We start from the raw sequence: 26,829 nt of genomic DNA on the forward strand, positions 1-26,829 counted from the left end.
ACAGTGTCTTGAGACATATGCCCTTCTACCTTGATACCAGTGAGTTGTTTATACGTCTGTCTCATCTAACAGGTCATAACCTCTTTTCCTTCTGCTTTCATCCCAAGCACATAACACAATGTTATGCACTGAGTAGACACTCAAAGCATAATTGTTCAGTTGAATTGCTTTGCAAGAAAAACCCAGAAATTTGAATTATTTCCCTTTCTGAATGTCTTGAATAAATAACCAGTGAATAGAGGTCTCAATTTCTTCTATTTCTAAGTTGGGAACAAGTTCTTATTCAGTTGCAACTTACTGTGTAGTAGAAGATGCTAAATATTTGTATATAACATTAAAATACCATTTTACATCTGTAACCTCCTAGAGTGTTTCTAATTATTTTTGGAGGGTGGAAGTATTCAAAAAATTTTTCTCCAAAACAAAATTTTTAGTTCAATTTTGTCTATTCACATTCTACAGTGCATTTATCACCAAATCAAACAATAGGGCATTTAGGACTAAACAGAGTAGAAATTGCTTTAGAGTTTACGAATCTGATGAATTCATAGTTCTTGATTTTATATACCTATTTAATTGACAAGGAAATTTTTTCTTTTATTCTACTGTAGAGTTAGGGATTGAACCAAGATAAGCAATGTGGAACTCAACTAATATTCAAAAGAGAAACTGAGGGCAAAAGGATAGGTGTACGTAAACCTTGAATGAATTATAGAGAGAAGAACAGGGAGGGAGGCAGCTGTTACTTCATATCAGCTACCATGGAAAAGGTGAGAATGATTCCTGTTACAATGCTAGAAGAAAACAGTGATCCCTGTTACAGTGCTGACAGCCTTATTGTTCATCATCCTCACATCTCCTGGCGTCTCCCACCCCACCTTTCTCGGAGCCAGAGTGCAGAGAAAAGGGAATACCCCTCAGAAATTTCCAATGAGCACACTCAAGCAATAAAAATGTATCAGACCTGACCAGAGTACAATGCACTGTATGTTTACGATTACGGTTCCAATATGTATTAGATATAAAACCTCAGCTTTTGATGTGGAAACCAACCAGAAAGGTGTGACTTGTACACATCCTGGTTCATGTATTACAGTGATTCAGTTGCATTTTTCAGTGTCAAAGTCCTATGATTGGTTGCTGAAATGCATGTGTATATTTTAACAGAGAGAGAGGTAGAATAAGTGGGTCCAGTGTATGCATAGGAATGTAACTAAAATAAATATTGAGCATGCAATACTCAAGAACAGGCCCAGCACATGGTAGCTCAATCAGTGTGTAATGGAGACAGTGTTTTTTGAAGAGGGAGTCAAGATTCATCATTGACCTTCAGAGTGAGAAGGGTTTTTGTGTTTGTTTGCTTTCCTTTGTTGTTGTAATTATTGTTTGGTTTGTTTGTTAGTTTTTGTGTGAGTTTGCAGCAGAAGAATACACTTTAAAACTGGTCTTTGTGTTGGGGCGCCTGGGTGGCTTAGTCGGTTAAGCGTCCGACTTTCGCTTAGGTCATGATCTCGCGGTTCGTGGGTTGGAGCCCCGCGTCGGGCTCTGTGCTGACTGCCGGCTCAGAGCCTGGAGCCTATTTCAGAGTCTGTGTCTCCCTCTCTCTCTGACCCTCCCCTGCTCACGCTGTCTCTCTCTCTCTCTCTCTCCTAGAAATAAATAAAAATATTTAAAAGAAAACCAAAAAACAAAAAAACCCCTGGTCTTTGTGGAAAGATAAAAGGACTCTCTACATTCTTTCATTAGATCCCATTATCATTGAGAGTTAGGCTGTAGATATGGTTTTTTGTCCCTTCCACACTAGAAGCTTTCTCCTGGGAAGGAGAATATGGCACAAAGTAAGGCCATCTATTCTTAACACCCTGGAGAATTATGGGGATGAGAGTCAAAGACAGAACCCATGACCAGATGAAACATGCCTTGGCTCCCAGTCTCAGGTTGGCATTTTGCATTTTTGGTAGTAGGCATGTTCTGATAGGTGTGTGGGAGCTCAAGGCACACATTCACCCAGAACCACCTTGGAGAAAAGCAAGGAGTAGGGGGAAGTATTTATTCAAAAGAAATAATTTAATCTGGAAAAGATTGACCTCTACCATGGTAATTAGCAAATATAAATTTTCTTATCCCGTTTGGGTGGGCTAAAGAGGAAGATTTGATCAGTTGAAGAAAAACAGTCTATATTTTATTGCACATTTCAGTGTGTGCATTTGAGATCCTCTGTGACAATTGTTTTTAATAGTGACTGTTTCCTCTTCATTTCTGTATGTGTTTTTGATTATACTTCTTATACTTGAATCCAGTTTCTTTGTAGTGACCGCATTTCACTTCTTCTTGGTACTCCATCATTGTCTCCTTACTAGTCTTTCTCTTCTCTTTCTTTTATTTTTTTTCAGCAAAATCTATCAACTTTTTTTCAATGAATTTTTGAAACAGATCCTCTAAACAAATATGTCTTTCAGTTTCAGAATTTGTCATCAAGGCTATCTATATTTGTGTGAGATATTTGGGTGCTATCCAAAAGAGATGCAAAAGAAGCAAAAAAAGAATCTTGTGCTTCAGCTTTAATTCTAGAAGAAAGGAACATCTGAAGATGCAGTGCAAAAAGTTCTAATTATTGCATTATATGTGTCTCAATACACTTGGTTGTTTACTTTTCCTCATTAATACTTTGACTAAAGATTTCAGCACATTTATTACATTTCTCATGACGTTGCATTTACTTACATTTATTTCTATTTGATCTCTCTCTATTGACCTTGATTTTATTTTACAATTTTCTGGTTTTCTGCCTTCTGATTTCTACCATCAAGTACATGCAACTGATACTCAATCCCCTGTTGAAAAATTTGTCCTTTTCTCTCTAGAGATTTTATTTTTCTGCAACCAGCCTGGCCCCTTGGGCTCACTTTTAAGGCTACACACAAGTAAACCTTGCTTTGTCTTGTCAACTCTGCCTTCCAATTGCACACAAGGCCGAATTTTATCTGGTTACTAACAATGAAGACCATGACCTAAAGACTCTTCTTTAGTATTCCTTAAGCACATATGTGAGAGCCGAGGAATAACAAAATGCTCAGGACAGGCGCTTGGTTAACAATCCATAATGTATCATGCCATGCGGATTTTTTAGGTGAGAAGAAGTATTTTGAAGAAAGGCTCTCTAATAATGTTGTAGTTCAAGGAATTTAAGACAAATGGAAAGATCCAAAGCTCACCTCTTGGGTGGTCTCTTAGCATTTTAGAGATTGAAGTCAATTCTAAAGAGAAATTTATGGAAAGGCAGAGAGAGAAAATAGAAAAAGAAAGAATAATGTCTGTACTGTATTCAGATCTAAGCTAGGGCATTGTATTAAATCCCAAGTACTTTGTGCTCTACTTTCCCTTTTTGATAGGGTGGTATATACCTACTATGTACCCTGAAGTGTATTGATAATTAAAGAGTGAGAAAAATCAGGTAGTAGAAAAGAGCACACTCTTCTTTACATTATTTCTGAGTGAAAAAATAACTTGGAGCTTTTGGTCTTTTTACAATGAAGCTTATAATGTTTTCCTTTTAGAAATTAGTAACATCCAAAAGTCAATGCTTTGCTGTTCAGTTAACCAGCCTTTAAAAACAAAAAGAAAGAAAGAAAGAAAAAGAAAAAAGAAACTGTTTCCATGCAAAGAGCAGAGGACGTGGGAATAACATCCTCCATTCAGCTCCAACCCCTCAAACACTCATTTGTAGGACCGAGTAAACACATACCTTCCGCATTCTATTTTTGAAATTACGTTGAGGAATATACAGACTGTCGTCTGTAAAAAAGCAACTTTTGAAACTTTAGTTGATATAAAATGTCCCAAAATGCCTGAACAGAGAAAGAAATTATTTTTAAAGTATATAAAAGCATTCATAATTTATAGGCATTTGCTCTAAAATTTTATAATTATCAGTACATTTCAACTTGTCTATGTGAAGATAGAACTGCTCATATTAGTTTTGTATATACTTTATACCTTTTTAATAGTTGTGGAATCCTTTCTTGTGTATTCTTTTCTTTTACTTTAAAAGCTATAATGATTAATCCTGATCCTCTACCAGAATATACATTTAAAAATGATTCCATTAAAAGGAATAACTAAATTTTCCATTTCTTGAGTAATCTGTGCCTAGAAAAAATGTTCATTCATGCATTTAATGGCAAATTGTAAGCTATTTTGTTCCTTCTGATAATTTCTTTTTTTACTTATCAAAGTATATTGAGTGGCTGACGTGTGAAAGATGTTAGGACGAGCACAAAGAAAATAGAATGTTCTTCAGATTCTCAAAGAGCTGAAAAGCCAGGAGGGAAGGAATAAAATGTACATTAATTATGACAAAGTGATTTGCTTGTGAAATAAATATAGAGAAAGTTCTGTAAGACTTCAGAAGAGAAAGACACACTCTCCCTCAGTAACCTCAGGAAGGCTTTGTGCAGGGAATGGCATATAAGTGGGTCGTAAGGAATGGCAAAAGTTGGATACATGGAGGGAAGTCATTTTAGGCATTGGAACAATGAACAGAAAGCCAGGATTTAGTTGTGGCATGCTTGTCTTGTCTGGGTCGAATGTAAGTGCTTATGGGGGAATAATAACAAATAAGATGGGAAAAGTGAGCTAGTTCCTGCCTGTGGAGAGCTTTATATGCAGGATAAAAGTATTTGGATTTTCTCTGTAGACAATAGAGTATCACTGAAGGATTCTGAAGAGGTGCAAGACATATTCTGATTTTTCTTTCAGTGTTACTGATCTAAATCATAGAGGAGAAAGAAGAGGGGAAGAGAAGGGCATCTGGGAGGCTCAGTTGGTTAAGCATCCAACTTTGGCTCAGGTCATGATTTTGCAGTTCATGCATTTGAGCACTGAATTGGGCTCTCTGATCTCAGCACAGAGCCTACTTTGGATCTTCTGTCTCCCTCTCTCTATGCCTCTCCCCACTCACGTTTTCTCTTTGTCTCTCAAAAATAAATAAAACATTAAAAATAGAAGGGTAGAGAGAGTACAAGAGTTGGAAGCTACTTCAAGATGATAAACAAAACATGAAGTTTGGCCAAGGGCCATGAAACTAAATAGAAAGCAGGTGATGAACATGAGGTATTGTTGAGAAAATAGCAACAATACCAGTATAATAGTTAACATTTACTGAGAATGTAGTAGGGCTTAGGCTCTTTCCTAGGCACAATTTTTTTTGGGATTATCTCATTTAGTCTTCACCTTTCGTGAAGGTGCTGTCGTTATTCCCTTTTTGTAGAAGAGGAAACTGAGGCACAGAAAGGTGAAATAATTTGCCCAGGTTCACACAGTTCAGTGACAGAGAGGTAGGACTTAAAAATTTGAAAATCTCAGCACTGCAGGAATACTCTGGTACTACTAATTTGTAATATGGACTTAGAACCAGTTGGAACTAGGCAGTTAGAGCAGTTTTGAACCTGGGTTTCTGCAGAGATCATGTCATTTATAAAAACAAGGAAGTCAGGTGAAGAACAAGATTTAGTGAAGGTGAGATGCTGTATTCCAGTTTTTGCTCAGCTTTGCATTCTGATTTAAAAACAGATTAGGGGCACCTAGCTGGCTCAGTTGTCTAAGTATCTGACTCTTGATTTTGGCTCAGGTCATGATCCCAGGGTCATGAGATTGAGCCCCACATTGGGCTCTACACTTGAGCAGAGTGGAGCCTGCTTGAGACTCTCTCTCTCCCTCTCTACTCCTCTCTCCCACTCATGCTCTCTTTCTCTAAAATAAATTAAAAAAAAAACAAACAGGCTCAAGTGTTAACGATTATTACCCAGTTTAGCTACAAATTGAGTACAAATGAATGCATAAGAAGTTGTTTTAGAAAAATGTTATGAATTAATGTCAAATTATCTACTGTTAAGACGCATTGATTCGTTGATCAAAGCAATTTGTCCTGCTTTGAATGAGATCATTAATATTGATGAGTGTTTGAATTTTTACAAATGATTTTGAATTTCACCATTTTTATGGCCAATACTTGGAGTTGACAGAAAGGTTTAAACTAACGAATGCTTGTTTTCACACCAATGTTGTAGCTAGCACTCCCATTCACCAATTTATAATTGTTCTCCTCTTGATAAGCATTTGATTCTTCCCTGAGTCCTTGGAGCCTAGCACAGTCCCTGGCATACGTTAAGCATCCAATAAGTGCTCCTTGACTTATAATCATAAGAATGTTCATTCTTAAATATATTTATATATTGATTGATACTTGAGGTATTTTAAAATAGTACTTTGAATGTAAATTTGCATTGTAGAGTTCTGGAATTAAAGAATTCTTTTGTTTTTTTTTTCCCCCTCTGAAGTGGTTTAATTTTTAGAAATAAGTATAAAGCAACTTTCTGATATTTTATCCTGGAAAAGCTGGGGAAGTTACAATGGCTATGGGGAAAATGAATTTTTTTAGGGAGTTGGGTGTTTTTATATTTTTCTGAAGCCAAAGTCTATTGAAATGAACACAGGCTTAATAAATAAGTAAAATATAATGTAAAATTTACACCAAAGGCACCAAAAGAAAGCTAAGTTCCATAGCTACAGTATTTGTAATGATTTGGTTGAATTCCAAAATAAAATTATTTATTCAACTGAGAACAAGCTCTGTTAGGAGACGTCTAGCCTTAAGTTGCTTCTGAGAATTACAATTAGAGTAATATTTTCACTCATTGCATTTGAGAAACTGCCTATTTATTTCCTGCCCTTCTTCCCCCCACCCCCCAACCAGAGCCCCCTCCTGGGCATGCTACCAACGCCATTTTTTAAAGCTTACTTTTTTTTTTTTTTTTTTTAAGGATAGATGGGAAGTCTTCTCCTCGGCCTTCCTAGCACTTGAAGCTTGGATCTAAAACAAAAGCCCACAAAATAGTAGAAAAATGTAAAGGCATAATTGTCTGACTCATTTTGCATGGTAATATTATTTTTCTGGTTTGACCAAGATATATATTATATCATGAGTTCCTATGTTTTTCCCTCTACATATAACCAATAATGCAATGCCTTGGTTTAACTTTAAATTCCCCAGCATGTACACTGTTTATGTCAGTTTTGTGGAATACAGCTGGGTGATAAGATCCTGTTCTGGTTCTAACACAGTGTCAGCATGTGACCTCGGACAAGTTGTTTAGTCTCTACTCCGCCCTTCACCTCTTTGGATTAACTAGATAATTAGACCATCCTTTGTTTCATAAAAGGAAAATGATGTGAATATTAAGAAACTTAAATAATTGGATATGATCCAATGAACCAAGTTGGTGCTCCAACTTGGGCAAGCTAATAAATTCCAGAGCCCTCTCCAGGGCAAACAGTGCCTCCACCAAAGCCCAAGTAAACAACATGGGAAGATGACAAGCCCCACTTCCTCCTGTCATTCCCCATTCCCTCCTCCAGCCTATCGCTATGACAGTCACCGTTAGTCTCTGGCCAATGCCCACCTGAAGATGGAAGGAAGATGTTCACATGTGTAACCTCCTCTCACAAGTGCTTGCTCCTTTCAGGGGACACTTCTCATCTGTCATCCATCACTCACAATTTAGTGAATCTCATCTTAAAACCTCTCATGAATACATATTTATACATTTATTTGCCAACAAATTCTTTTGCTCTCTGCCTTTATTACCTAAGCAAAATCTCAGAACACTTTTCCATTTCACTTGTGAGAAGCAAAGTCTCAGTCTTGTGTTAGATGTATGAGTGAAAATAAGGATGTCCTTCTCTAAGCAAAAGAAAAGCTTGGGGCTTTAATGTTACATTCAACTTATTAAAAAATAGTGATATCCACCTCTAAAGTCTTGAAGGCTATTGGTTCTATTTGGAATTTCTGCAATTCCATGGTGTTTAAAAACGTAAACCTATGTATCAGTTACCACAAGCAGTCAAAATATACATAGAATGTTTTAGCTTTCAGTTTTCCTTGTATAGTTATAGCAGGGCAAATATATTGTGTGATGGAAACGTAACATCTAAACATGTAAAGAAAGAAGAGAGGAGGGAACAAATGACTGTGGGGGAAGATTCTGGGGGAGGGGCTGGAGATCAGGAAAGTCCTTACAAAGAAAAGGATGCTTGAAGTGGACTTTATGATTTGAATTCAAACATTTTTATTTCTTTTCTTTTGTAAAGATTTTTAATGTTTTTAAAAAATTTATTGTTGAGAGAGAGACAGAGCATGAGCGAGGGAGGGGCAGAAAGAGGGGGTGACAGAGAATCTGAAGCAGGCTCCAGGCTCTGAGCTGTCAGCACAGAGCCCGATGCGGAGCTCAAACCCACAAACTATGAGATCATGACCTGAGGTGAAATAGGACTCTTAACCAACCAAACCACCCCGGTGCCCTGTTTTATTTTTTTACTTGTACTTTTTAAATTTTTATTTATTTATTTTGAGAGGGAGACATAGAGACAAAAAGACAGAGAAAGAGAATGGGGCAGAGAGAGAGAGAGAGAGAGAGGGAGAGAGAGAATCCCAAGAGGGTTTTGTGTCAGCTCAGAACCTGATACGGGGCTGGATCCCACAAACTGTGATATCAAGAGTCAGATGCTTAACCAACTGAGCCACACAGGCACCCCTGAATTAAACCATTTTTAGTTGGCCCAGTCAAAGACATTCTAAGCATCAGGCAAAACTCAGAGGTAAGGCACCACTTGAAGCATTTTGAGGAACAGGAAGTTGTTAGCATTGTCAAAGTGTGAATTGTGTGAGAGTTCTGAGGCAAGGGAGAGAAAGGTTGAGAGAGAAAGAAAGAGAGATAGTGAGAGAGAGAGAGAGAGAGATCATTATATGTCTTGATTTTTTTTTTTTACATAAAACCTGTACACTAACTGAATACAGCCTATACTGTATCTTTCTAAAAATGGAAACATGCCAGATTTTTGGAACTATTCTCCAAGTGTTCCTGAGACCCTCACTGTCACACTGTTCTTGGTAGAATGGCACAGAGCACCTGATTCAGGGAGGAGCTGCAGCATCAGGGACAGGACAGGAGGAAGTGGGAGATGATTTGGAAAGTGAAGCAACTTGTCTTTGGGGCCGCACCACATGGCTCAGGCCGCATACATGGATGAAAGGTTCTCATGCCCATGCCAGCACGGGAGAGCCCCTCATTTCCTTGAGAATGCCGAGGCAGGGAAGACGAGGAGGCAGACCTCCTTGGGGAAGGTGTCTGGGAGCCAAAGTGGCTGCTGAGAGATTCTGCCGAGAGTGAGGCAGTGGTCCAGGGATAAATTAAGACTCCGCTAGTCAGCTTTGCAATGTCCTGAAAAATGTCCCTTTTAAGTGAGAAAGAGTTCCAGAAGTTCTATTTTCTGTCTGTAGTGTTGCTTTTTTCAAGAATTAACACCCCCCCCACTCACATGTAATGTAAATAACAACATAAACCTATCCCCAACACCTGCTAACATCTCTTGAATTAGGTAGTTTTATCAAAAGCGCAATTTGAAATGTGAATTTTAATCATGTAATTTACTGAAACAGTTAAAGCATCACAGTGAAGTTGTCTGTCCAGGTGGGTTTTTCTATCTGTCTTGTACGACTCACATGAAATATGGGATGGCTTTGGCATTACCTCATTTCTTCTGACCAAGACCCATTTCTCTGGGCATCCATCTCCCATTTGCCACATAAACCTCAGCCTCACTGGTTTTCTCCTCATCCCTAAGTACTCATGTTTACTAGACACTAACACTATGTTGTTTCCCTTCCTTTCAAATCTTTTTTTTTTTGGTCCAGAACATTATTTTGTAATGATATTCTTTTTAGATTATTAGGCAACTTAAAAAAGTTTCTGCAAAAATTGTTAAAAATAAAATGAGGCATATTTTGATTTCTTAGTCTCTTTCCCTGTAGGAAGAGAGAGGTAATTTTTGATCTATCTTTCCCATCTAGGCTCCTACCTCTCACCACCAACGATATGTCAGGATTCCATTGCATCGGGCTAGCCAAGACTCAAACGCATAAACACATGCTCATATTTGTTCTTCTAAAGTGAACCACCACTTTCCAAATATCTACCAACACATTCCCCAAAGGAAGAGAGCACACTGCGACCAGTTACACTTTCTTAGTTTATGGTTTTATCAGAGCCTCTGGGGATCCTTCGCAGGGATCCTAGCTGTCTTGGTGGTTGTGGTGCTGACTGTCAGAAAGATTCTCCACGACTGTCCTAAACACAGCACATTCTTATAACATGACAAAGTCCCAATGAGTCATCATTTCCACATTTGTGAGGGAGTTGATTTTTCCTGGTATCAGTAGGGGAACCTGTATTATTGACTGTCACCTCCAAAGGGGGAATCGAGGCAAGCGAGTTTGCTGACTTTCCAGGACATATAAAGCTTCCAGGCCACTCGGTCCTGGGAACACGATACATGTTGTAGCTCCATAGTTAAAAATCGGAAGCCGTATTTTACTTTATAAAAAGCGTGACAAAAAGCAGCCCAGCAAGAACATCGTCTGAGAGAGAATTCTGACTTATCAATAAGGAATTGCAGAGGCAGGATAGCCAGTTAAGAACATCTAATTCCACCTCCACCTTCTTTTGGGGGGACTGAAGTTCAGGAAATTTCACTTGTTTAAGCCGCAGGGCGAGTGTGATCGCAGCCCAGAGCCCAGGTTACTGGATTCCCAGTCTATTAATGCTCCTCCTACCACATCCTTCTTAATTTTAAGATGCATTTCTACGATGGCGCAAACATTCATTAATCACAGCCCTCGAACCCCGTTGCTGTACTTGGTCTTCCTTCCTTCTCCCGTTTTTCTGGCTTGGGCTCTGCAAGGAAGGGACCCAAAGCAATTGGACTTGGCTCTGTTACCTCTCTCGCACCTCACAGTCGATTTACCTGCAAAGCTGTGGAGGGCATCTTCGTTCTCCAGAACGCCCCTCTGCTTGGTCGCCTGCAGCTCACTTTTGGATTTCCAGACCAGCTTTACCATCCTGATCATCTCGGGCAAGTCCCAGGGCAGCGGCCCCTGCTGGCACCCCGGCCGGCCGCCCGCCGAGGAGGGCAGCGCACCTTCTGGGGCCGTCCACCTCCTGCCCAGCTCTGCCGAGTGGAAGTAGCGCTCGAGGACAGGCATTCTGCCCCGTCCCCCCGCGGAGGAGCTGGGGCCGCTGCTGCCGGGGCCGCCGCGGCTGCCGCCGCCGCCAGACGGGAGAGTCTTCCCAGGCAGGGGAAGGCGAAGCCCCGGGAAATCTCCTCCAGCTCCGGAAAGGCAAGCCTCCTCCAGCCTGGCACAGCCTCCCTGTCGCTCAGGCGCTCGCAAACACTGACGACGCGGCGACTCACTTCCCCAGGTTTCTCGCCGGTGAGAAGTGTCACCGCGCGCCCTCCTTGGAGACGAGCGCACTCCCCCCCCCCACCCCCCCAGCTCTCCCGGGCACTGGCGGCACCGCGCTTAATTAATCCCAGGCTACCGCTGGGACGGCGGCTGGGGGGAAAGCCATCGAGGCTCTAGCGTTTGCCTCTCCTCTTCGGATTCATTTGTTCTTCATTCTCTTCTGGTGCTTGTCAAAGTTTGTCAAGTGGCTCGTCTCCAGGCCAGGAAGCGGGGCTTCTCTTTGCCAGCTTCCCAGAGGGGTCTTCCAGAGGCGGGTGGCTTATCANCCAGGGGTGCAGGAAGCCTAGAAGCTTCCCTGGCCCCAGCCCTGCAAGTCCCAAGGAGCTCTCGGAAAACGGGAAGCTGAGCACTGGCAGAACCAATTTGCAGCTGCTGCTCTCTGGAAGGTCTGGCGGGGGGCCACCTTGCCTGTCCACTGTCTGCACTGGGATGGGGTTAGGCAGAAGGCTCTGGGGTTGATCCTCAGCCCCACAGTTCACACACTCCCTTCCCCCACGCCCCTCCCCCTCGCTGTCTTTTGGTTCTCAGCAAACCTAACTGGGTTTTGGCCTATTGGTCAAATCCCTTCGTAACCTCAGCTGCCCTTCAGCTGGAAGGGAAATAACATTGAATCACATCCCAAAGCTAACTCTGAAAGAAGTGAATTAGGGAAGCACCAAGATCCTCACGCGATCGTGCAGTGGGGTTGCATAGTCGGGATAGGTACTTTGGGCCTGTTAAAAACCCGTCTCAAAGGAAAACTGTAATAATTTTAAAGGCTATTCATGGGGGGCATACGTGGCAGTGAAAAGAATGGAGAGAGCGTTGAAGATCCACTTTCCAGAGACAGAGTGCTGTGGACTTAATATCTGGGTCACTAACTGCTCTGCCACCACCGGCGAGGGGTTCAGTTGAGGACAGTCCTGGGCCAGGCGCAATTCGGGTCCCACGGCTCAGGTGGAGAAACCATCCCTGGAAGTCAGAGCCAGACAACAAAAGGGGGTGCCCCCTGTAGCTTATGTGAAAAGCCCCAGACATAAATGAAAGCCGGGTGGTATTGTGTTGGGCACTTTTGTCAGCAAATTGGGTTTGTAGGAACAATTTGAAGTTGAACATTCATGTGGATAGCTCCTGTTTTCTTGGAGGCCATTGCAACAAGCCCATCTTTTTCTCCTCTTCACATCTCTGCCATTGCAAAGGGCTTTATTTTGCTTGGCATTTTGTTTTGCTGATGTACAATCTGTTGCTCCTGTTCTACATTCCTTGTGGGGCATGTTTATCACACAATCATTTGATGTTTCTTTAGGGGAGAGAAGAGAAGACTTCAGGGAAAGGAAAAAGACCATTGTAAGGTGTGTTTTATTTCCATTGCCCTCGCGTCATTTTTTACAATGGGGAAACCAGCAAAGGCTACTGTAATTTTGTTGTTGTTATTATTCCTCTAAATCTATGGTTAATAAGTTTAGTTTTCCACACTGAGTTAAATGGCTTTTCTTTCTCTCTGGATGGAAAAATACACTGGTAAACCTACTTTCTTTCCTACTAGGTGAGGAAGTATCAACATCTTTGAAGGTATAAAACAACAATAAAAGACATTGAAGACACTGCCGTTTGTGAATTTCATTATTGAAATACTGGTCAGACTGCCCTTCCTGTAACAACAAGATGTTCACTAGCCCAATTACGGGAAAATCAGTGTTCCACTTATGAGAAAGATGTGCCTTAAAAATTTTTTTTTGTTTATTTATTAACTTTAAGAGAGAGAGAGAGTGAGAGCGCATGAGTGGGGTAGGGACAGAGAGAGAGGGAGAGAGAATTCTAAGCAGGCTCTGTGCTGACACAGTGCAGAGCCTGATATGGGGCCTGAACCCACGAACTGTGAGATCATGACCTGAGCTGAAATCAAAAGTCAGACGCACAAAGGACTGAGCCACCCAGGAGCCCCTAACTTCCCTCTTTGTTAAGAGAAGAAGGGATTTAAGAATCAGTGTGATACTTCCAACTACTTTTGACAGCCCTTCCATCTCTTATCTTAAGCTTGTATCAGACCTGGGCATCAAGGCTCTCTACATTTGAAACGATTTTATTTAATAAGCACACGTAGGCTGTTGCTCTCTATTAGCATATTTCCTGAATAATGTCTTAAACTCGCTCCTCAGTCACAAACTTCCTTGACATAACAACTGAAGAGTTTCCTAAGTGTTTAACTATTTTTATTTTTGTTCAGTTATTTTGCAGTAGTACTTAGCGTCAGGATATCCTGACCCTTGGAACAAAGGGGTTAAGAACAAAGAAAACAAATATATGATATAATATGTCACATACACTAATGCATTAAGAATACAACTTTTCATGGAACATTTCTTCCAGAATGACATTTTTAAAAATCCAAGCACATAAATTTCCCCTGTGTTCTCTGTATTGTTTTACACATTTCCTTGTAAAAATATCTTAGAGAAGTTACAAAATGTTGGATCACTGAACATGAATACTTCCTAGTGGAGAGGAGTTAAGGCCAAGCAAGCACCATCTCAAATTTTCATTCCCAAGAAGGAATCTACTTTGTTTGAAAGTTTGAAAATTGAAAAGTTTGCAGGAAAAAAAATTCTCCCCAATATGGGATTATCTTCATCCCAGGGTAGAAGAGCAAAAATACCACAAGAAAGGTCATTCTCATGGTATTTCTGTCTCACATAGAAACAGGAAGTACAGGAAATCTTGCGGGAAAGCTTGGCTCAGGAGATTTTTGGCTCAACTGCAGGCTCGAGATATTGGGATAAACTGACAAAATGTTAGTACTCAGACTAAAATTATTATGCACACACATTCTCTAACAGGTGGTTTTGTTATATTTCATAGGCAGTGATATATTTTGTCCTTCCGATAATTGCTTTGGAAGAGCGTGTCTGTAACCCTACAATTTTAAGCTTCCTAAGTGGGCATCATTCACCTTAAGATTGTACCTGAAGCCAGAAGTTTGGATCACTGGGGCTGGTGATGAGCCTCTGTACCCAGAGGAGTCATGGAGAAAAGAGGTCACACCTATGTGACTTGTGAGGATTATTACAAATCATAATATCCGCAACTAATGTGCTACAGAGATGACATTTTAAACTTTCAAAATAACTCATTTTTTATTTCAGGCATTGCAAGCCAACCTAACTTTGTATTAAAAGGAAAATAGGGTAGTTCTTTTCTTGTGTAAAAGACATGTAATGAGAACTAACCAAGTCAAAAACAGTTTGTTCCAATGGATACCTAATTCGACCAAAAAGACTTTGTTACGTGTTTGCAGCTATAAAGGAAAGAATTGGTAACCATAATACTAAAGGATATAGCCAAGAACAAAGATTCAAAGACATAATGATTTAGAACATGGATTATTCTGAAGAATTTCTATCATTTTGGAGACTATGTTAAAATCTTACAGGGGCGCCTGGGTGGCTTAGTCGGTTAAGCGTCCGACTTTCGCTTAGGTCATGATCTCGCGGTTCGTGGGTTCGAGCCCCGTGTCGGGCTCTGTGCTGACTGCCAGCTCAGAGCCTGGAGCCTATTTCAGAGTCTGTGTCTCCCTCTCTCTCTGATCCTCCCCTGCTCATGCTGTCTCTCTCTCTCTCTCCTAGAAATAAATAAAAATATTAAAAAAAAAATAAAATCTTACAGACTGTGGGTGTTCTGGTGATTAAGCAGGTAATATATATGATTTTAAAAAGAAAATATTAACAATATTAAATATCTCTAATTACTTTAAGAAATGCATTTTTAATGGAAACTTGGAAATATATATTTCAATTTTTTCTAATTTTGAATCTATCTATAGATTCCCACAAAACTTCATTTCAATGGAAATCTTCTCACTCAGATATTTTGACAATACTTCATACACTTATTAAACTGTATTCTGCTTCTAGATTTAAAGAAAAATTTCAAACTATTGAGGGAGTTTATTAATTTTGTCCTGGCCTTTCCTCTCTATCAGTTCAAATACAGATGTATAAACACACGCGTGTGCGTGTGCGCGCGCACACACACACACACACACACACACACACATACACACACAGGACCACCCTGGTTTCCCAAATGCAATTCAAATGAAATTCAAAATCATCAAGGAAGGAAAAACAGGTCTTTCAACTTTGTTTAATGTTGTCTAAGTAGAAGAAGCTCAAACAATTTACAGTGTCCTTCGAAAGAAATAGAGATGTAATAACTTTGACCTTAACTAATCTCAAGGAACGTTGCCAACAAATAGGGAAAGGGGCTTGGCCTGCAGATGGACCACGTTAGGAAGCGTTTGTCTCCACTGTCACATGGAAAGGGAGGAGTGTGGACGGTGCAAGATAAGAGGAAAGATGAGGTAGGAAAAGTAGATTCACAGTTTGATTTCACAACAAGTATGTAAACTACAATCAAGCCTTCTCTTATTCACTCTGCAAATGTGTATTAATAGCGAAAGCACAAGCAGAAGGGAGAACCTTCTGCACAACCCTTTTCAGGGACCAGGGGCCTGCCTGGCTTCCCTGCCCCAGGTTTGGGTTTTCACTGTGAGTTACCACTTCTTTGCATTACACATTTAAAGAGAGAAACCAGGGTTTTCACTGGAACTAGCATGAGATCTCTATCTTGGCTCTCAGACATCTTAACTAAGTTTACTGTTTCTGACAATTAACCCACAACAAAGGAGTCCAATAACCCAGGGATTGAGAATAAAATGACAGGAAGACTTGACTTTTGCCACTTTGCTCTTCCTCCCTGCTGTTGAAAAACCATACATAAAAAAAAGACACTGTTGCATGGTAAAAAAAAAAAAAAAAGCAAACCTGAAACAAACAACTCCCCCTCCTCGTTAGTCTCTCCCCACTACTGAATACCTGAGGGTTTGCTGTGCGCCAATGGCATCCTCTGGCTGAAACCTTTCTAGAATTTCAGAACTCATTTCTGATTGCGGAAGATTGTAAGTGGATTACACTTTTTATAATTTCATATTCAGGCATGTCAGCTTCCGAAGAAATAGCTACAACAATGAAATCTCCAAAGCAGCACTCTGAGACTACTTAGGGTTACCAAAAGTAGGTTTCAATCTCAGCTCACCACTGAACTTTGCCTTGAACAGTGACATCTCCTTAAACGGGTATGATGGCAATAACCACACTACCAGTCACTTTGGGATCTTGTAAAAATAAAATAAGATTAACCTCTGAGTTAGTTTAAAACCATAATGTGCTATAAATGTTTGAAACGATTATTTCTAAGCTATAAGACATCATAATTGATAATCCACCTATACTCAAATATTGGCTATGTTTTCCTGGGGTCTATTAGAAAGCTGAAAGTCAACCCCCAAACCCTCGAAGTAGGTTTAACTTTGGAAATTCATGTTCCCCAAGAGGATGCAGGAGCAGAGGAAATCAAAGGCAGGGGTATTAGACTACCAGACAGTGGCTCAATGGGAGAGGTGGTGAGGGATTTAATGGTATAAAGGTGATGTAAGGTAGATAAAATGATTGATGTGTGAATGAGAGTAGGTAGACGAAGAACAGAATAGGCATTTAAAAAAGCGTCTCAATAGGATAAATATTTACTGTAACTGCCTTTTGGAGTTGTGAAAATAGCCCATGAATCATACCTAAGATTCCTCTTGCATGATCTGCACCATCACTATTATTTAGTGATCTGGTTAATACTGTATAGATTCCTTTGATTGGGAATTCCAGTTTTAGCCCAGGATGACTAATGGTACGTTTGATGTTCATGAGCTGTACAGCTCTGTGTCATATGCTGTGGTTGTGAACATGTGTGTTTGGGCCTCCACCAGCCTCATTTCCCTAGACTAACTTATGTGGGCCTCAAATGTTTTGCTTGAGGGTCTGTATGCCTCAAGCATTTTTATAATTTTGATTGTTCCTTGCTGGTCTCCATTTAATGTTTTTTAAAAATATTTATTTATTTTTGAGAGAGACAGAGTGCAAATAGGGGAGGGGCAGAAAGAGAGGGAGACACAGAATCCGAAGCAGGCTCCAAGCTCTGAGCTGCCAGCACAGAGCCCGATGCAGGGCTCAAACTCACAAACCATGAGATCATGACCTGAGCCGAAGTCGGACGCCCAACCGACTGGGCCACCCAGGTGCCCCCATTTAATGTGTTTTTAAAAGAAGTATAGTGGGTAAAACTATGTATAATGTTTAAAATGTAGCCTAAGCAGAATCTGAAATATGTTTCTACCTTTTTTTTTTTTTTTTTCCTGGTGGGATGTTTGAATTTTGGAAGCTTTCAAGAATCAGGCTAGGCTGAGTAGATCTCAAGGAGGTTGGAGGGGAGATTATCTAGACATCCACAAGGAAACGCCGAGGAATGCCTAGGTGAGGGTTTTCCCCTCTTAATATAATAATGAAAGAAAACCCTAGTCCACTAATAAGATATAGAGAGATTATCAATATAACATAACATAAAAGGAAACAACATAAAAGGAAAGTGATAAGATGGTAAAAAATAAAGCCTTCTAACAGGATCTTTTTGTCCCCTTGGCATTCATTTATGTTTATTGTTTATGGAGTTAAAAGTCAATTTCAAAGAAGGAAATCTCAAATGCTACATGTGTAGGGAGTATAATCCTACTACCTCTTCAAAGTATTCTTTATGCTTTTCTCTATCACTTATTAAAATATCTATGCCTGAAGGTGTCTCTCAGATGCTATTCCAAAGCAACGCTTCTCAAATGTAAATGTGCGTATAAATCACCTGGAAATTGTATTACATGCAGAGTCTGATCAGGCAGGTCTGGGTGGAGCCTTGAGACTTTGCAAGCTTCCTGGGGATGACAAGGCAGCTGGTGGTGGACCATACTCTCAGTAGCAAGGCTACAGGGCTACCATGCAGCAGGTACTTTCTGCCTCTCCCATATTAGTTATTTACGAAAGAAAATGCAGCTAACATCCTAATCTTTACAGATATACATAGTAGGACTCCTGAAAATTATCAATTAATACCAGCTCAGGTCAAATAGTCTCAATTAGAAATAAGCAACCAGAACCACAGTTTAAGAGCAGGGCTGTGTCCAGAGACATTCATGACATTGAACAACTACGTGGCTTTTAAATTTTGTTTCATTCTTTCATTTTTTCCCCTGTGAATTAACTTTAAAAATATGGTTGAATGTCCAATATAAACTACTGTGAAGAAATAATATATGTGATGGAGTCTTAACTTCAAAACTGACTATTTTTGAAAATCTTTTCTGACCAAATATGAAACAAAATTTGCTTAGGTCAATTTCGCCATCGCCTCTTCTTTCCAGCATTTTGTTTTGGTCCTATTGCTATGTTTAGAACAATCAGGATACAGGCAAGGCTCTGAGTCTTGGATCTCCATCATTAAGGATACTCTCACTAAGACCTGCTCCTTCATTTGATTTATTAGAGGTCTTTGTAAAGTGGTCTTTGGATGAAGCCTGGTAATCTTTCCCACTGTGATATTCCAGGCCTGAGTGAATGGTGGCCAGATGATTTCACTAAGTAAAGATGGAAAAAAAAGTAGGCATTCATGGAGCTACACCCAGCAGCCAATGGTGCTGCTGACTCAGAGAAACATACTGTAATGTCACAGCCACAGAAACACAAAACAAAACACAAGAGATAAATAAAATAAACTCTGCAACAGGCTGCACTCTTTATCAGGTATTGCCTAGAATTTATGCAGCTCCAGGGATAGCATCATGGGGAAGTGATGCCGGAAACAAGAGGCATGTGAAACCAAATGGGAGACAAGGGTAATCAAGAACACGAGGCTAGAACACTACCACAATTTACATAATTAAAAATTTGTACAGTTAAAAAAAATTGTATAGTTAACTAAGTAAGAACACTTAGAATAAGTGGAAGCATCTGCTGGTAATTGGAAACACAGTTTGGTATATATTTTTTTCCATTGTCTTTCCTGGTTCTTTCTAAGGCTAAGTGCTTTGCTATGATTACTAACACCTATATTTCCTGTTGTTCCCACGGTAACTAAACAACAGGGAAGAGAAAGCTGGAAGACATTAGATTAAAACTAAAATATCTCATAGTTATTATTTTATACCCTGTTTTCCTCTGTGATGGAAGGAGAGTCAAGGTAAGGTGAGGCCACTTAATAGACAGTATATAGACACTATACAACACATTCCCTGTGTAGAACAGTACAGGCATTCTGATTGACTACTCCCCTGCCCCCTTTTTGATATATAATGTTGCTAGAAGAAGAATAGCCCAATTGTCAAGGAAAGATAGCCTAGCACACTAGAATATTTTATAACATTGATGTATATATAAGGTCTTCATGAAAAGATTCTTTAAGAGTTTCTTCCAGTAACTTTCTTTTCACCCCAAATTCAAATGCTAACTAAATTTTGCTTCTTTTATTCCATAAATTATCCAAAATGATTGCATATCCTTCTGCCCATATCATATGGTTACTAACTGGTCCTACCTAATTTTCTTATCTGAACCTCTGAGTCCTCTTAACTCTCTTTTCTCCATGACCACCATTCTTGAATCCATTCTGCAGCCTGACAATGAGACTTCTTGTATTTTTTGTTCTCTGATCTATCTTTGCTTTTGATGTTAATATTTTCTTGCTATTTAAATGTAAGGTAAAATATATCTACTTTTGACTTGCATGTACTCACATGTACTACTCTTACGTCTGTGTATCTTGATTAGAGTATAAGCAGTCAACTCTAGCCAGGCGCCCCTAGAATCACCTTTTAATAAATGCCTTTTTAATGCTGTTAGTACTTTCTTTTCTGCTTTCAAACTTTAAGGAATCAAATGATTTGAGCTACTATTAAAATGTGTTTTTCAGGGTGCCTGAGTGGCTTAGTCAGTTGAGCATCCAATTCTTGATTTTGGCTCAGGTCATGGTCCGAGGGTTGTGTGGGATTCGGCCCTGTGTCGGCTTCCACACTGAGTGTGGAGCCTGCTTGAGATTCTTTCTTTCTCTCTCTCTCTCTCTCTCTCTCTCTCTCTCTCTCTCTCCTCCCACTGCCCTTCTTCCCTGCTTGCACGCTGTCTCTTCTCTTTCTAAAATAAAAAAATAAAATGTTTTTCAAATCTCTCATTAACTGTTAAAAAAAACTTCAGTAAAGTCTTATTTATCTTTAATAGTTGTGGCATGGTGAACTGGACATACTTTATGATCATGTCATTTTCAAATATGTAATAAATAAAAATGATGAAAATATTAATATCAATCTGACACAAAGAGAATTATTACTTATAAGCATAGTCCAAATCCCTCTCTTGGGCATTTAATGTCTTCAAAAAGGTTCCCTCTTACTTATTCTCTAAACTCACTAAAATTACATTTGACACACAAAATTTCTATGAAAATCATATTGTTGTCCATACATGCCAGAGGTACTGTCATATTTTGTATGGTAGGCAGAATATTGGCCTCCCAAAGATGTTTGCACTCTAATTCTTAGGTAACATGTTAGGTAACATGGCAAGAAGGAATTAAGGTAGCTGATGCAAGTAAGGTTGCTAATGAGCTGACATTAAAATAGGTAAACACTCCTGGATTATAACATGGGCCCGAGGAAATCGCAAAGGTCCCTACATGTGGACTAGGGAAGCAAGGAGGTTCAGTGTCAGAGTGGTGGGATGTGACATTCACCGGCTTTGAAGACAGGAAGGAGCCCTCCAGCCAAGTAATGAGGGTAACTTCTAAAAGATAGAAAAGGCAAAAACCAGATTCCCTCTTAGAGCCCCCAGAAAGGAATGAAGACCTGTGTGTACCTTAATTTTGGCCTTGTGAGACCCATTTCAAACGTCTCATCTCCAAAACTATAAGATAATAAACATGTGTTGTTTTAAGCCACTAAGTTTGTGGTAATTTGTAACAAGAGCCTTATAAAACTAATATATTGTTGCTTACTTTGTTGGGAAAGATTTTTCCATTCATCAAATTCAGAACGAGTCCCATTTTCTTTATGAAATCTTTGTGCTCCACTTCAAATTGCCTCTTCTTTTTAAACAAAGCAGCACCTCTCTTACCCATTTTATTGATCTGTAAGTTAATGTCATTTGTATCACTATTTTCCTCTGCTGCTCTGTCTTGTCATCCAATTTAGACAGAAGGGACTATTATTTCATACTTTGCAACATAAAATCCTAGTGATTTTTCCTTCATTTATCTATTAATTCATTCAACCTGCATGTACTGAGTGGTTCTCAATTTACTGAGTGCCCCATGCTAGGTGATTGATATAAAAAAACATGGACCCTAACTTAAAATAAATTACAAATTTAATGGAGACATAAACACACATATAACTATAGTGCACAATGAATTGTAGTGCTGTAATATAAATGTGAGCACAACAGGTCTCAATTTGTATTTGTTTGTTAGTAATGATGGCAACCAACTATTTCCAGTACATTTTTTCCATATCTTGACAATGAGGACAATGTCTAGAAATCTATTTAAGACTTAAAAAAATGAACTATATTATATAGTTTGTATTTAGCAAGGAAAACATGGGTAGTAATATTTTTGCTGATTAGTTTTCATTTGCTGATATAATTTTTAAAGTCTTGCTGTAACAATTTTAAAATTTCCAAGAACATTCTCACTGATTTTCTCATGTGAATTGATATTGTGTACCTAGCAAATTGGTAGTTTCAGAAAACTTCTTATTCTAAGAGAGTAAAGAAAGACAAATCATGCAATGTTAGAGTTTTAAGGGACTTTAGAAACAAATTAAGCATTTCAATTACATCATGGCTTAGTCAGGTTCGCCTCCTTAGTAAAAGACCATAGACTGGGTGGCTTAAACAACACAAATTTATTTCTCATAGTTCCAGAGCCTGGAAATCTAAAATCATGGTCAAGTTCTGGTGAGGGTCCTCATCCTGGGGATACCATCTTGCTGTACCCACCTATGGCAGAAAGAGGTCGACTCTCTTGAGTCATATCTAATAAGGGCACTAATCTCACTCATGAGGGTTCTACTCTCATGAGGTATTTCCCTCCCACAGATCCCATCTCCTAATACCAACATACTGGAATTTGGGTTTTAACATATGAATTTTGGCAGGACACAAACATTCAATCCATACCAGATCATTTTCTAAAATTACCGATAATGAAGCATTATCCAAACACCTTAAACCCTGGATTCCCATCGACCTGAGCACAAGCATTTCCTCTGAGTGTTTATGCAGCTGGTCATGGTACTCAACATTTAATATGAAATGCCTTATTTTATCCTTATGAGAACCCAGATGAGGTAGGTACTATTATGACCCCCTCCCCCATGAAAGTAATTTGCTCAAGATTCAGATACTATCAAGCTTTAGAAGGTGATTTGAACCACAGCAGGTTGATTCTAGAGTACTCCCTCTTAACACTCTCTATGGGTTAAGGTATTGTACAAAGCAGTAGGTACTCTGCTTGATTCATAGATTATAACTATATCTGGCTGTATCATAATAAATAGTTAAGTGAAGAAAATCAGAAGAAAGGAAAGAATAATTATGACACCTGGACACCTATTTCTATAGCTGTTCTTCATGGCAGGATTACATCTCATGTGCCTCAAGCTATTTTCACTGCCATGATTGTCAAAATCAGGTTGGGCATTAGATCTTTACTACACCTTAACCCAGGAAATGCTGAAGAAAGTCTTGCTTACTCAATATGACCAGCAAGAAAGAACATGGTACACATGGACATTTTAAAAAATTTAGATGGACATCCCTCCAATAATGGGATTGCTTCTTCAAATCAGACTCTACACTCCTAAAATAACTCTTTCTTATGAAGGGTGACTTGATTTACCCATACCATCCCTTGCGGTTGCCATTGCCACTCACTAGAACTATTTGGGAGCTGTGAGGAAAGATGATCAGAGTAGTTTCTGTATTATGTACATAATTGCAACAGCAATTCTGCTGTCCTGGACCTAAACTCCTGAGTCTGAAGAACCAGAGAATGATGATGTGGAACTGGTGAATGGTGTCCACTAGATTTATCCTAGACATTGGAGAGATATTTTCCTTTGGGAGTCATTTAGCAAGGCTGCTTACAGCTGTGTTTTCTAGACAGCTTGGCCAGAAAAGAGGTGGGGAAAGAGCCGTAAGTTCTTCTATGTGAAGGAAATAACTTGGGTCGCTTTTTGCCCAGATGACAACACATGTGGGAAGTTCAAATCTGGCCCAGCTGATTTCTGTCTTGGGGTCCTAGACCAGAGATGAAGCTAAGGACAACCATGTTTCCAGTGGACCAGGCATCTTCTGTTTTTTGCCTCAGTTCTTTTCTTTGACTTTACTTCCCCGCAGTAACTTTGGTTATTTAGCCATTTATATCCATGTTTCTTCTATTAGGGAAGCCTGAACCTATACATTTCATATCATCTTTACATAGAATCTTCTTTTATAAAGGTATTGCAAAGTGACAGAAGGTCTTGGCTGTTTGGAAACATTCCTAAGGAAAGGAAAGTACAAACCCTAGGCAAATCATTCTGGCTTTTAGGATACTCAACTATTTTGGTATTCCCCTTTTCCTGTACCTACTAATAATGACCAAATTCATTCACTTATTTGAAAAAACTGTAAATACTCCAAATCTTTGCCTGACTAAATCCAATTAAATTGAATTATTCCATGACTCTCAACACATATTTGACACATTATAATTGATGATGCCTTGTTTCATTTAGCATTTGCTTCTATGTCCATTTTGCATGTAAATTTTGTATTTCAGTTTTATGATATTAGATCATAGGAGCACAGGTATTTATTTCTCTGATAGCTTCTTTGGAGCACCTCCTAAAGTGGTCTCGATCACAGTTGAGTGCTGAAATAGCACTATTGTTTTTGCGGTAAAAACATGAAGAGAGTTCTGTGTGGGATGGCCACAGCATTTCTGAAAAACCTCAGAAGGGATACTTGGTGTTGCAAAATCAAGTACTCTTTTTGACCTAAACCATATACTGGTTTTCTCGAAATTACTGAAGGGTTAGGACTTTTCCCCCATTAGCATGGTTGGTAAAGTCACATTTTCCCCCAAGAACACTAACATCCAAATAAAAGAGATTGGTTATAGAAAAGCACTTGAGATTTCCCTCGGCACATCCCCAATTGTGACACCCTTCTTGTCTCTAACCTATTGGTCAAATGTGGCACTTACATCCATTTTCTTCAAGCTGCCATTTCTTAGGGGGTTTCCTTTCGAACCTTTGAGGACAGAGTTTTCAGAAACAAAACAAAACAAACAACCAAAACAGCCCCTATTCTCCAATAGAACCAGGATGTTGGAAAAATTAGACTGAGTTTTTGGGCCAATTGAGAGGATTAAGTAAAAATGTTTATGGAAAGTTTATAGAACAAGGCCAGGCACAAAGTAGGCTCTCCATGCAAGCCAGCTATTATCATTTCCTTCAAATTATCTGCTCTCTTCACTATAGAGCTGGTACCATTAACCCCTTTAGCCCTGGTGCGAACAGTTGAACCAGAAAGTGGTATATGAAGGCAAAAAGATAGAAGAGGTAAAGGTAAGGAAAAATAGAGCATATATGTTTAGTGTGGAGTGGTCAAGGAAACAGGAGAAAAAGAAGACAAAGATGAAAAAAAATAAAGAGAAAAGAAAAAAAAAGTCCAGGTTTTCACTAGCAATGATCTTAAACTATAATCTAAGACCCTGGAGGTCGTCGCCACTGGGCCCTTTAATATTGGTCTGCTGCCAGTTTTCCCTTCATGTTCTAACTTCTAACATGTGTTTCAGATCATCTAGGAGATTCTTCAGATCTAATTCTCTAAAATGGGTTAAAATTAAATTTTTTTAGTTTGATCTAAATAACCATAAATATCCAATACTGAACTAGTTTCTCCCTAAATCTCTAGGAACCCTCTATAGCATAATTATTCCTAGAGGAGAATGTTTAAAATGTCATTCTTCCTTCATTTTCCATCAAAGGATATTGTTACTGAATTATCAAAGGTGTTCTTGGTAAGGCATTGTCCCCTGTAAGTCAATCCTTTAGGACATTGTAAGAAGCATGCTCTTGGCTGGTAGATTAAACACACTGGGAAATTCCTTTACCTTTTCAGGCTTTAGGAACATCATTTAGGGGATTAAAGTAGCAATTTTCTAAATAATATGCCCATGACTTGAAACAAATAAAGCAACTTTAAAGCCTTCTTTCTTTCTTTCTTTCTTTCTTTCTTTCTCTCTCTCTCTCTCTCTCTCTCTCTCTCTCTCTCTCTTTCTCTCTTTCTTTCTTTTCTTTTCTTTCTTTCTTTCTTTCTTGCCAGAGGATAGCACCCATAATGAAAGAGCTCAGAAATTTCTTACAGGAATGTGACCTTTGGTGACAAATCTTTTCCAGGTAGTCTCAGAGGCACAGGCCTTCATTCTTCTCGCACTTGTCTATAGCCAATACTGGAATTTAACAGCACTAAACAACATTTATTAAGCATCTTCCATAGAATGTGGCCCTCATCTAAGAATGAAGCAAAGCTTTGAACAAGTCAGACTTTACATCCCAGTAAGAAGAGTCCGAAAGTAAACACATAAAAAAGCATACAAATACAATAACAAAATATTTAATGGTTATATGCTATCATAAACAAAAAACAATTACTTAATAATTTAAAAATTTGTTTTCAGGGTGCCTGGGTGGCTCAGTTGGTGAAGCATCTGAGTCTGATTGCTGCTCAAGTCATGATCCCAGGGTTGTGAGATTGAGCCCTGGCCGGGCTTGCACTGAGCATGGAGTCTGCTTAAGATTCTCCTCTCTCTCTCTCTCTCTCTCTCTCTCTCTCCCTTTCTCTCTCTCCCCCTCTGCACCTCTCCCCTGCTCTCACTCTCTCTTTCTCTTTAAAATAAAATAAAATAAATTGTTTCTAGGAATTAATTTCTCTCCTCTTCTTATTTAAAGTAAGCTTCATGCCCAGCATGGAGCCCAATGCGGGGCTTGAACTCACTACCCTGAGCTCAAGACTTGAGCTGAGATCAAGAGTCACATGCTTCACCAAATGAGCCACCCAGGTGCCCCAGGAATTAATTTCTTAATCATATGAACTGATGAAATTCTTGCAAGGCACCCTGTATACTAGAATATTGGCTAAATAGTCCTGGAATGTCCTTCACTCTATTTATCTTATTTTGTTGAACCCTTTATTCCCAGAGAAATATTTATTAACCTCAGAAGCAAGTCATTAAGAATAATACCTTGTATTTCTGTAGTATTTCTTTCTAAGATTGTATTTTAAAGAATTCACTTAGTAATATGCATATAGATTTCATGAAATGGACACAAAAAGAGATTACATTTTTGTAAAAATAAAGACTAAGATGTGTAGATGGCCATGAGACATTTTTGGGCCTATCATGGAAAGGGGCAAGCACAGGCATACACCACTGAAGATGAGAGATGTGTGGTCACAAAAATCAGTTAATAAGTAGACTGTCTATATTTAGGTAGTCCATGAAACAGGGTCACCCAAAAT

The 26,829-nt window shown here is 39.2% G+C and overlaps 1 protein-coding gene across 3 annotated transcripts in view; it reads right to left on the bottom strand.

The window, feature by feature from the left end:
* PDE7B (phosphodiesterase 7B) overlaps positions 1-26,829 on the bottom strand; it is a 326,628-nt gene that overhangs the window by 130,195 nt on the left and 169,604 nt on the right. The window contains exon 1 of one of the 3 annotated variants that reach the window (XM_077776127.1): positions 10,861-11,113. The exons of the other annotated variants lie outside the window; for them this stretch is intronic. Coding sequence (XP_077632253.1) covers positions 10,861-11,098 — 238 coding nt within the window. The 5' untranslated portion in view covers positions 11,099-11,113. Of the gene's footprint in view, positions 1-10,860; positions 11,114-26,829 lie in introns of those variants that run through there. 3 annotated transcript variants of the gene reach the window in all.

This window comes from Crocuta crocuta, unplaced genomic scaffold, assembly GCF_008692635.1.
Source record: "Crocuta crocuta isolate KB4526 unplaced genomic scaffold, BGI_CrCroc_1.0 scaffold25, whole genome shotgun sequence".
Classification (NCBI taxonomy): domain Eukaryota; kingdom Metazoa; phylum Chordata; class Mammalia; order Carnivora; family Hyaenidae; genus Crocuta; species Crocuta crocuta.